Source organism: Stomoxys calcitrans, chromosome 1, assembly GCF_963082655.1.
Source record: "Stomoxys calcitrans chromosome 1, idStoCalc2.1, whole genome shotgun sequence".
Lineage (NCBI taxonomy): Eukaryota > Metazoa > Arthropoda > Insecta > Diptera > Muscidae > Stomoxys > Stomoxys calcitrans.
Window position 1 is genome coordinate 67,683,767 of NC_081552.1, and position 13,361 is coordinate 67,697,127.

The 13,361-nt window shown below is 36.2% G+C and overlaps 1 protein-coding gene across 1 annotated transcript in view; it reads right to left on the minus strand.

The window, feature by feature from the left end:
- Positions 1–5,597: 5,597 nt before the first annotated feature.
- Positions 5,598–13,361, minus strand: part of LOC106093105 (serine-rich adhesin for platelets) — a 742,527-nt gene continuing 734,763 nt past the window's right edge. Inside the window, exon 14 of the mRNA XM_059370838.1 lies at positions 5,598–7,871. Coding sequence (XP_059226821.1) covers positions 7,514–7,871 — 358 coding nt within the window. The 3' untranslated portion in view covers positions 5,598–7,513. The remainder of the gene's footprint in view (positions 7,872–13,361) is intronic.

Here is a 13,361-nt window from a genome sequence, read left to right on the forward strand (position 1 = left end):
TATCGTTTACAAACTTGCTATGCACAAGGTAATCTACAACAAGAAACCAGAATATCTTTACCAGATCTAACCATGACCTAAGACTCATTCAACCTCGATTTGACTCTAAAATCTCGGAACGCCAATACAATGTGCATAGTGTTCGTACAGAGCATACGCAATGCATTTCTTTTAAAAATGAGCTATTTGAATTCTCCAAGTGAACCGCAAATTTACTTCCTATATATATACAATGTTTTTAATTTAAGATATTAAAATAATATTATACAAGTTAATACTTATAACATTTAATATATTGTAGTATTCAATGTATTATGTACTCTATTGCGAATCAGCACGTTAACATATAAGAAATGCCATTTTTGCCACTCAAGAAAATTCTTTTATACCAAATGTTCTGCAAGCCAAAAATGCGGTATATGTTTGTCATCAAATTATATATTTTCAACCTTACAAAGTATACATACTAGATCGTCGTAATAATAAGTTACATATACGATCTAGTAATGTTTGTCCATCTGTATGTTGATATAACTCTACACACCATAGTTAAACGATGGGCTGTATCTTCATGTGACGCCTTTTATTCCGGTCTACCGATAAGAATTGTTGAAGCATAAAAATTGTATTTTGCCCCTATTCAGAACATGCATAAATGAGCATTTTTGCCGTAACAGTGCGTTGCATGGGCCCCTCAATATCTGCATATGGACCATATCTGACCATGTTTGTATTTTGGTCTCATATATCTCTATTTTCCGATTGAAGGCACTGAACGCACAAAAGCCGTACCAATTATAGTCAATATTAAAACTTTATCATTTCAGAGATGAAATTACCTCCATGGTTTTATTCTACAGTCTATTATCCCCGACGATTTTTTTCAGTAATCGTATTTATATGTTGGCAACACCTACCAAAGTATGAGGTCTGCCTACCAATTTTGGTTGGAACCTACCAAAAACGACAACACTGGATATGATCTGGTTATGCTGGTGTTACACTCAAAAAACAAACATTAGTTGATGTTAATGTTTCACACTCATTGCACATTCGAAGTAAAAAGTCGAAAACAAAAACAACGGCGTAACACAAAGAAGAAAACAGCTGTGTGCGGATTTATAGCAAAGTTGTAGGGTTTGTAAAAATGTGGTGAACAATTTTTGAGTAGCCCAGTACCGCAATGAAGAAGCTCCAGCAAATAAGCCTTTTGAAGGCAAACACTGTGGTACACGCAAACCGGGAAGACCAAAAGCCCGATGAAAAGATCAAGTTGTGGGAGACACCTCGAAACTTGGTGTCAGAGATTTTAGAATGAGCGCAGGAGATCGAGGAGCTTGGAACGCTATTCTACGTTCGGCTAGTGGAACAAATATTCTGTCATAGCCAATTAAAGTAAAGTAAGTACCGCAATTATGTAACTTATATTGAACATAGTTTAGTTAAATTTGTCGACAAAAAAAAATCGTTTGTACTAACGATTATGTTATTCCCTAATTCCTCGTTAACAGAAATCGTTATCTATTTTATCTCTCTGGCAACTCTACCAAAAAAAAAACATCACAAATCTAAATAAAATGTACACAATTATTTAGGAAAAGTGCTATCAATACCAATTTATTCGTTTAAAAAATTTGCGGGCATTTTTTTCACATTAAGAAGCACACACATATCCGAAATGTTTAGAAAAAAAAGAGAAATACATTCTAAAGCCATCGGTAATATTTATCTACATTTATTTCGTTAAATTAAACACCAAATAATTGTTCGTCATTTAGTTAACGAATTTCTTTTTCTTGACAGTTTGGTTCGGTGTCGATTCCACTATTGTGGAAAAAAGGGGGCGTTTAACGAATTTTTATTCGTTAGCGAAAACAGCTGATTTTAACGATGTTGATTAACATTTAAAATGGCTATTGAATACCAAATTCGTTATCCTTTTTTGTTGTCGCTTTTTATCTAAACGATTTCCGTTAAAACGCTTTCATGAATTCCACTACAGGGGCTAGTAATATTTTTGGCAGAGGAAAAGCAAATTTTGACATTTATAAAGCAGAGTTCCATGTTAGTAGTTGTGAATAGATGCGCAGGTCTAATTCAATTAACGAGCGGCGATTCTAGCCGCCAGCACACACATATTCATTTGTTTATGATTTATTTTACATTGCCATTTGAAATTTGATGATAGATGTCACACTGTTCAAAGAAATTGGCAAAACAAAATGATTTCATTTGAGACATTTGCAACCTCTGTTTGAAAAATTTTTTGCAAGTCGTCGGTATCAGCAATCCTTCGGCTTTTGCAGGTTAATAAAATCTTCGAGATATATTTATAGGTAGTGGCAGTTGCCCAACAACAAAATATTGAGTTCACTGTCTATCAAAATCTGTGATTAGTGCAATTCTGGTTTTGCGTATGTTATTAGTTCGCGCCATTTTTTGTTGTTTGTGTGTATGGTTCATTACTATAATACATACACACAACCAAAACTCGTTGACAAATAGTGCACTCCACTAGAAAAAATTGTACTCAGCTCTTTACGGTACATAAAAATCTTGGTACAATAAAATCACAAATACAAGGAGACTTGTATCTGTGTTTTTAAGCAATTCATAAGGTAAGTTTCTATAAAATTGGGTGTTTTAAAATAGATTGGCTTGTTTTTGCTCAGGCAGGAATGTTAAAAATTGGTGTAGTGAGAAAATTACCGTTTGGCACAGCAAAATGTAAATTTTTTCTCACCAGTGTAAAAAACGCACCCCGACATCATTTCTAAATCTCACCATAGGAGATTGGCAAGCCCTCATTGTGGTGAAAATGAACAAATCACATTGAAGCTAGAAAAACACTAGCTCAGTCAAAAATATATTGAAGGTCACTAGATTGAAGAGATGTTGAACAGAGGGCCGCAGTTATTAGTTCGTTGTGGTAACCTCAGATTCCACAGGAAATCCCCTTGTGTGTTCTAAGCATATATACCAGAGAAAGCAAGCTATGAGCTATGGGCCGGCAGACGGGAGGCCCAGAGAAAACACCATAATACCAAAGATGGTAGCCTAGCCAACCACCGAAACGTCCACTAGTGGTGTATTTGTTTCTGTGTCTGTTCCGCCTGTGCGTCTGGCAATTTCTGTTCTGTAATCAATAAAAAACATTTTAGTGGTATTCGTTCTCATGGTCAGTCAGCCTGTATATTTCCACTTTGGGAGATAATTGAGAAAGATAATTAAAATTAAATAAAAGAAGTGAAACCTGAATATAAACATGTAAAAGTGTGCTAAGTTCGGCCGTGCCGAATCTTATATACCCTCCACCAAGGATCGCATTTGTCCAGTTCTTTGTCCGGTATCTCTTTATAGGCAAATAAAGGATAATGGATAAGAATTGCTATGCTATTTGAGCTATACCAAGTTATGAACCGATTCGGACCATACTTGGTTTGGATGTTGGAGACTAAAGTGGAATTCATTGCGCAAAATTTTTGCCAAATCGGATAAGAATTGCGCTCTATAATGGCTCAAGAAATAAAATCGGGAGATCGGTTTATATGGGAGCTATATCAGGCTATGAACCGATTTCGACCATACTTGGCACAGATTTTGGAAGTCAAAACAAACCAAAAACCACCCTCCAGCGACTCAAGAAGTCAAGACCCGAGACCGGTTTATATGGGAGCTATATCAGGTTATGAACCGATTTGGACTATACTTAGCACAGTTGTTGGAAGTAAAAATAAAATACTTGCAAAATTTCAGCCAAATCAGATAAGAATTACGCCCTCTGGAGGCTGAAGAGGTCAAGATCCATGATCGGTTGATATGACAGTTATATCAAAGCATGGACCGTATAGTCCATTTACAATTGCAACCGCCTAAAACTAATGGGAAGTATTCGAGCAAAATTTGAAGAGCAAACTTTTTGGAAAGATTGCGTGCTTTCGACAGACTGATGAAACGACAGGGCTAAATCGACTTAGAATATCAAGACGATAAAGAATGTAAATACTTTGTTGAGTTTCAGATCAACATATTGATGTGTTAGAAACGGATTGACGAAATCAGTTTACCCCTCATATGTAAAACATCAATTATTAATGATCGCTGATTTTATGATATAGCAAAGAGAATCCTATAAAGGGAGATATTCTTTGAAATTTGGAATGGTTAGAACTGAAGTGTTAGCGAGATCGTGTGCAAAATTTCAAAGCGCCTTTTGACAGACCCCTAAAGTTGGTCACCTCGGTATTTCGAAAAATTATTGGGGCTGGCAAATCTTCATTTGTGGTTGGATTTTCGAAATTCTTGATAGTGCTCAAAAATGCCTACAGAAATGTCCGCTTGAGGACATATCCCCCACTGGTTTCGGGAATATTCGACTTTTAATTTTTTTGTTTTGCAATTTTGATCGAGACATGCTTCGTATTTTGTAATTTACGAATGTATTTGTAATTCGATTTTCATTCTTTTGCATGATTTGGATTTTTGACAATATTTAAAACAACTTTGCCGCAAAAAAGTTCCACATGTGATAGTTCAATTAAAAGTTATACAGTTTGGGAGTCAACAAATTTAAAAAAGTGTTTTTCCATTATTTGCTCGAAAAAAAATTTTGTGTACTTTAAAATAGGCAACTTTTTGTTAACAAATTCGAAAAACACCTCGAATTCAAAAATTCTAAATCCCAGATCCCCCAATTGGATATATGTTTTTTTTTTTTTAACTCTATGTATGACCTAAACCCATGCAAATTTTTGAACCTAACAATATTTTTAGCCACCTCAGTAAATTTACTAAAAAATTCCGATGTTGAAATCATCTTTGCCAGAAAAAGGTATTTTGGGGATTTTTGTAAAAGAAATTCGCGTAGAATTTATTTTTGGTTTTGTAAGGGCATTTATTTGTAAAATTCAAAAAATAGGATTGTCAAAAGGCGCCCGTACAACCCAGGGCCTTGAATTTGTACAAACGATCTCTTCCGAATTTCAAAGAGATATCTCTACCCGTTCTCACACCGCATATTTTTTACTACTTTTTTCGATTTTCTTCGATGGTGTGTCCCACCATTGAGCCCATTGAACATTTATGGGGAAACATTGAAGTTATGTTAGGTAAGGCAGTCTGCGATCAGATTCACTTAGACGTTTTCGCCTATTGTGATACCACAGGAAAAGAAGAAGGAAGATGCCTTCTAGTTCCTACCGGTAAACCATCCAAATCGCTTTAAAAAGCCAAACAACTTGCGAACGTTCACATCCGCTAAATCAGACTGGTTCTCAAAGACGTGAGAAATCGAAATTATGTTACAAAGAACCGAATGCCAAATACGGAGGAGCTATGAAACGCAGTGCGTAATCCCTGGCACAAAATCCTTTTAAAGCTATTCCAGGATGACCATGTAGAGATGCCAGGGACATATTGAGACTCCATGCATCATAGATGTGCCGAAGACATAAAAAAACAGGTTATTAATCCACGCACAGAAATAATGTAAGTTTTTACAAAATAGGTTTTGTAGCGGTCCATCTCATTTATTTTTATTTATAAATTGTATATGATAATTATATTATTAATAATTTATATTAATTGAGTTGCACATATTTAAAATTTGCTATATTTGAACCGTCATTTTGTTTGAGTGTATAATTATTTGCCATCAATATATTTTTACAAAACAATGACATTCGTTTAACTATTTGAAGACAATCACTCATTTGTCTATTTATCTACATGCCCGTTTTATGCTATTCTCATTTTCTTACTTATTTTATGTTCAGCTACTTTTTATGTTGTACTGTGTATCTGGACGTTTGCCGTCTCTGCCGAAACCACTTGTAAGACTTAAAAACAAATTAACAGACGTTGACCGTCTGGATAGTCTCTGCTGATAAATTTTAAAAACCTAAACCTGAGGAACTGTGGTACCTTCACGATTCCTTCAGTTTCAAATTTTGTGACATTTGCTTTAAAAGTATTGGATTATGTATCAATACTCCTATTATTTTAAACGGCTCATTTTGGGGATACAAATTATTCAATGAAATATTTTAAATTATAACGAAACAAATGTTTTGTTATTCAGAGCAGCACACGCCTATTATTTTGAACACAACTGTATACTTTGTAGGGTCGGAAATGTTTATTTCCTTGTCTGGCAAACGGAATGACTAAACGAATATACCCCCTATCCTAGAGTGGTGGGCATAAAAATATAACAAAAATTTTATATTTTTGAGTATTTACAAAATGTTCAGAAGTTTTAAACCGTTGATCGAATATAAAAGTTCCAATTTGTGGCGGGAAACAACAAAACCAAAAAAGCAAAGTTCTTGTTAATTTTTTTTTGATTTTTCAATGTTTTTTCATTGGTATGGTCATTAGTGCTCATTTTTTTTTTGAATTTTCCTTGCTACCTTTCATTTGATATTTTTTGATATGAATAACATCAATTAGAAAATTTTTTGATTTATTTTCATTAACTCTTGTTTGTAAGACTTTTTTAAAGATTTTAGACAAACCTTTTTCCCAATTATCGCCTTTTTGTATGAAATTAATGTGTTATAAATTTTTTTATTTTATTATTGTTTTTTGGATAATAATTTTGTGTAATCACTTAGCCCTACAATATATATATAACATAAATACTGTTTGAATTTAGAATTATATGTTCTGTTTTTTTTTTCTTGTAATTAATTTGATTTCTCAGGGAAGTGTCTTCTAAACAATATAAAATTATATAATGATAATAATCAAACAAATTAAAAATATGTAGTATGTATATATATGTAGAAGTAGGTAGAGGTTTAAAGAAAAATGTACAAAGGGAAAAAATTATTTATATATATAAAGAGAAAAAAAATACAATTTACAAAAAGAAAAGTTTTAAAGTAGTTGAAAAATTAAATTTTTAAATTATGACACATGACTTGAACTTTTTTGCTAGAAAAAAAGAATGACAGTTTTAACTGGTTTTTGTGTTTGAGTTTTTTTTTCTTTGGAGACCCATATTTTGCAGTTATAAAAAAACATCTAGGTCCTCTAGATTTTAGAAAATGTAGAGGTTTTCTTTTTGTTTGCTATAAACTTTAAAAACAATTTTTTTTTGTTTTTGTAATAACTACTCTAGCCTTGGGGTTTTGGTTAAAAATTTCAATTATGTTATTTTGATAATTTATGGATAACTATTTTGTTGTTTTGTTTCTTCTTTCAAATATGCGTTTGTGTGTTTAATTTTTTTCTTAATGGATTATAAAAACTATTAAGTTAATTTCCTTAGCATTCTCTTTGTAAATCCCCCTCCTTCTCTTTCTTTTTTGAAAGCATTTTTGTGGTTTGTCTTTTTTGTTTGGTTTCTTAAAACGGAAGTATTTAAGTCTTACTGTCGTCCTTTGTCTTTGCAAAGGATTGTAGTAAAAAAATCTCCACCATGTGAATATAAAATTTTCTCAAGGCAACATTTCATGTCTGCCTTTTACTATTTTCTAAAAAATTTACTTTTTTTCCTTTTGAAAAAGAATCAAACATCTGTTTCCGTTGAATTCGATAGCTGGGTTGATAAAATAATGGGATTAACTGCCGCCTGCACCTGCTGCAACAATTGGGCCGTACTTCCGCTGGGCGACGCCTCAGCTGCTTCCGTTATAGTATTCACCGCCGGATTACTGCTGCTATTGCTGGTTACACCAACCGCATCCGGTGTCAGCACCAATGCCTGGCGATTCGGCGATGTATGCTGTGACTGGGGACTTGTTGGTGTAGGCGTGGCCGGTATTTGATGCCAGTTAATACTATTCTGTGATGTAATATTGCGTGTCTTGATTAGTGGTGGATATTTGATGGAGCCGGAGAATGCCATGCCACGTTTCAATGGAACTCTGTGTGGTTTAGAAAAGAGGAAGAAAAGTTAAAAGAATGGTAAAAATACTTTAAATACATTTTCAATATTGTGTATCTGTGTTTGTGTGTGTGTGAAAGAGTTAATAATAACCAATGAAAGAGACAAATAGACAAAAAGGACAATGTTCACAAAATATGAGACAATTATATCGCAAAAAAAAGCATAGAAGTAATAACTTTTTAGAGAAGACGTTATTTTTACTCAAAAAAAAGTATTTCTTGTCATCCATATTGCACTGGAGCAACAAAGTCTCATCTACTCTAATCATTTGAGATTTTGATTGGTTTTTGGCTCATGTGATGTCTCGTTTCTCCTCCAAGTAGACTTCAGCTCTTACATCTCATCAGTTTCTATGGAGAAAAATGCTATCCCGGCTAATCGAATAGCCGCCTACTATCGCCATTTTTTAAAACACGTGGTGTCATCATTCAATCTGAATGACAAAACAAAAAGAGGAAGAACGGAACACATGTATTAAATGATTTAACGTTCTGGAATGCAAAAAATGCTTAGGATTTCAATAAGATCACATTTATGAACTCGGAGTTCACATTTATTTAAAATTAAAATAACTTATTTTGTTTGTTTGCGGAGGCCACCGTAGCGCAGAGGTTAGCATGTCCGCCTATGACGCTGAACGCCTGAGTCCGACTCCTGGCGAGACCATCAGAAAAAATTTTCAGCGGTGGTTTTTCCCTTCCTACTGCTGGAAACATTTGTGAGGTATTGTGTCATGTAAAACTTCTCTCCAAAGAGGTGTCGCACTGCGGCACTATAAAAAGGAGGCCCCTATCATTGAGCTTAAATTTGAATCGGACTGTGCTCATTGATATGTGAAAAGTTTGCCCCTGTTCCTTAGTGGAATGTTCATGGGCAAAATTTGCAATTTGCAATATTTTGTTTGTTTTGTGCGCTGCCAACGTTTAAAGTACGCAGCATTTAGCGGTAAGAGCGTTTTATTTATCCATAAGCTAGCGAATCCGCTAGACTGGTAAATAAAACGACACAAATAACATACATTATATTCCGTATTACTCGTGGTTACTTAATGGGAACTGTGAGACAACAAGGAGCACCCTGGTAACAGTTTTGGGCCACCCTGATGTGGTCATAAAGCCCAATATTGTTTTGGCCGTTATCTGTTCGGCTTGCAAGAGTCGCCTCCACTATCGGCCGGTGTCAGTGCCGACCTTGCTCTGGCCTTACGCCACTACGTGAGTATAGGCGAGTTGAATATGTTGCAAGGTATTGTGCGCACATAGACACCAGTGGGTAACAAGCGTCGTCGTCATCGCCTTCGACGTCCTCGTCGTCGAATTTTTAGGAATGGAGCCAAAGATTAGCAAATTTAATTTAAAGATGGTACACTTTCCAGTTTTTTAAGGAAACATTTCCCTTGGTGAAAAATATTTTGTTTCATATTAAGGATTTTTTTATTTTAAATGGTAGGTTAATAAGTCCTTAATTTGGCGTCTTGTTATTAAAGAAAAAAAGTCTAAAATGAAGGTCAGAACATCGTCGAAAGCTAGGGACTTGACCTTGGAACAAGACAACAGTGAACCGTAGTTAAAGAAGCAAAATAACCTTAAAAATCGTAGCGTCTTTAAATGTTTAATTTTTTTTAGATTAATATTCTTAGTTTAAAACAAGTAAAAAGGCGTTAAGTTCGGCCGGGCCGAACTTTGGATACCCACCACCTCGGGTATATATGTAAACCACCTTTCATCAAAATTCGGTGAAAATTTCATACCTTATACTCATATACCTCATACCGATCTGAACTATATACGACACGATGTCGAAAAGCCGAACATAAGTCACTGTGTCAAATTTCAGTGAAATCGGATTATAAATGCGCCTTTTATGGGGACAAGACTTTAAATCGAGATATCGGTCTACATGGCAGCTATATCCAAATCTGGACCTATTTGGGCCAAGTTGCATAAACATGTCGAAAAGCCTAACACAAAGCACTGTCACAAATTTCGGCGGACAATAAATGCCTCTTTTATGGGCCCTAAACCTTAAATTGAGAGATCGGTCTATATGGCAGCTATATGCAAATCTGGACCGATCTGGGCAAAATTGAAGAAGGACGTCGAAGAGCCTAACCAAACTCACTGTGTCAAAACTCAGCGACATCGGACAATAAATGCGTCTTTGATCACCCCAAAACCTAAAACCTAGATATCGGTCTATATGGCAGCTATATCCAAATCTAGACCGATCTGTGCGATATTGCAAAAGTATGTCAAGGGGCTTAACTCACTGTTCCAAATTTCGGCGACATCAGACAATAAATGAGCATTTTATGGGCCCAAAACCATAAATCAAGAAATCGGTCTATATGGCAGCTATATCTAAATCTGAACCGATCTGGACCAAATTGAAGAAATATTTCAAAGGGCCAAACACAACTCACTGTCCCAAATTTCAGCAAAATCGGATAATGAATGTGGCTTTTATAGGCCTTACACCATAAATCGGACGATCGATCTATATGGCAGCTATATCCAAATCTGGACCGATTTTAGCCAAATTAACGAAGGATATCGATGGGCCTTACACAATTCACTGTCCCGAATTTCATCAAAATCGGATAATAAATGTGGCTTTTGTGGGCCTAAGACCCTTAACCGGAGGATCGGTCTATATGGCAGCTATATCCAAATCTGAACCGATCTGGGCCAATTTAACGAAGGAAGTCGAAGGGCCTAAGACAATTCACTGTCCCAAATTTCAGCGAAATCGGATAATAAATGTGGCTTTTATGGGCCTAAGACCCTAAATCTGAGGATCGGTCTATATGGCAGCTATATCCAAATCTGAACCGATCTGAGCCAAATTGATGAAGGATGTCGAAGGGCCTTACACAACTCACTACCCCAAATTTGAAAAAAATTGGATAATAAATGTGGCTTTTATGGGCCTAAGACCCGAAATCGGCGGATCGGTCTATATGGGGGCTATATCAAAATATAGTCCGATATAGCCCATCTTCGAACTTAACCTGCTTATGGACAAAAAAAGAATCTGTGCAAAGTTTCAGCTCCATATCTCTATTTTTCAAGACTGTAGCGTGATTTCAACAGACAGGCGGACAGACGGACGGACATGTCTAGATCGTCTTAGATTTTTACGCTGATCAAGAATATATATACTTTATAGGGTCGGAAATGGATATTTCGATGTGTTGCAAACGGAATGACAAAATGAATATACCCCCATCCTTCGGTGGTGGGTATAACAAGTAAAAGCGTGCTAAGTTCGGCCGGGCCGATTCTTATATATCCTACACCGTTGGTTTGAATTTGTCAAATTGTTTGGCCGATATCTCTTAATAGACAAACAAGGTATATTGGATTAGAATTACTATGCTATTGTAGCAGTATCAAGTAATAAACCGATTAGTTTGGCTGTTGGACACCAAAGTAGAATTTATTGTGCAACATTTCAGCCAAATCGGATAAGAATTGAGGGAGCAATACAGGCTCAAGAAGTATAATCGGGAGATCGGTTTACATGGGAGCTATATCAGGTTGTGAACCGATTTGGGTCAAACTTATCGTAGTTGTTGATGGTCAAACCAAATCACTTAATGCCAAATCGGATAATAATTGCGCCCTATAGAGGGTCATGAAGTCAAGATCCGAGATATGATAATATGTGAGCTATATCAGATTATGAACCGATTTGGACTGCTTTTGCGCCTACCCCGCTCCAAAACCCTGGTAATGGCCAAGTTCAGAGGTCCGACATCAGTGGCCTACTGTCTGGCGATATTCGGCTGGCTACAAGGGCATAATGCGCATCAAGTTTCATGACATTTTCCCCTAGATAACGACCAGCGAGGCATAGTTTTGGCAGTGCAGATTGAAAGCTAAACGGTGTGCAGCAGCTGGCCAGACATTTTCATTGCATCCCCTGATCTCCTGAGTAACGTATCCTAGCAAGCCCTCATTTCTTTGGGATCAATCTACCTCCCCATAATACTCAACATCAATGCACGAACCGATTTTACAACCTCTGAGCGCCGGACGTTTAGCAATCGAAAGAAGATCGATTGGGTCGGCTGCAGAGAGTACACTCATCACCGTTTCACTTGGCTGCCACCCCCAAAAATGTGCTAGTTGCTGTGAAGGAATACCGAGACAGCATTGACGCAGCAGCCGCTCGTTTTATATCCGCCGGTCGAATACCCCAAGTGCGGCCCAATTTCCCGGCGCAGTCTGCGCTCCAGTAGACAAGCGTGATGAGATTCGTTGTACTAACTATACTTATCCCATAATCAACGAACTTAAGCGAAATATGGGGCTGGAACACTTAAAGCAATGTAACTTAGGTACCGGTTTAAGCAAGCTGTGGACTATTGTTAAGACACTCTAAAAACTGTCAAGAAGTTACTGACCCGAAGAGATGCGCCATGTTATTCAATCGTAAACTTATAACAGCAGAGCCATTCGTCGTATCCGTGGTCTTCAAGCCGATGGACAGCCAACACAATTTACCGGGTACGAAGTTACGAATGCCATCCGTGGTGCCAAGTCATCCAACGATTTACCAGAAATCGGGTACCTTACAACTGTTCTGAACCTGTCTTTGAGCACTCTTATAGTACTCCATGTTTGGATTATGGGCAAAGTGGTCCTGCTATTAAAGCCTGGAAAGCACCCGCGAAAGGGGGAGTACATCATACCGCTCTTCTTTCTCTCACCAGTAGCTACGACGCACTTTGGCGCAGATTGAGGAAACATGTGCGTCTACGAAATTTTGAAAGAACTTCTCTTATGTAAAACATTCCATCGATTTCAAAAATGCTACCCAAAAAATTTTCAAATTTTTGTTTAGGATATACGGCCGTTCAAAGTTGACCCTTTTTGATAAAAAAACACACCATTTTTAGGTATTTTGGTCCGATCTCAAGTTTTATATCTCGAAGACTAGTTAAGGGATTATCATTTTTTATTTTGTGTATGGAAGGATGTACTTAATAAGTGTAGAATTGTCAAAAAATAATAATGATTTCTTTGAGCTTCTGCAGGTATAGCACTATTCAAAAAGTACCAATTTTTCACTATTTTTAAAATGTTATGGAAAAAATAACCCAAAATAACCCCATCTTTTCAAAATACGCTTTTCAAATACCTTCTAAAAAATTAAAAAAAGTTTGGCTGCCCGCAGTTGTCCCAATTTTTGTTAGGGGCAAAAATTAAAAAAAAAAACTATGGCGTGCATTCCGGGGAAACCCACTACTATTGGGTTGCCCAAAAAGTAATTGCGGATTTTTTAAAAGAAAGTATTGCATTTTTAATAAATCTTAGAATGAATTTTAATCCAATATACTTTTTTTACACTTTTTTCTAAAGCAAGCTAAAAGTAACAGCTGATAGCTGACAGAAGAAAGAATGCAATTACAGAGTCACAAGCTGTGAAAAAATTTGTCAACGCCGACTATATGAAAAATCCG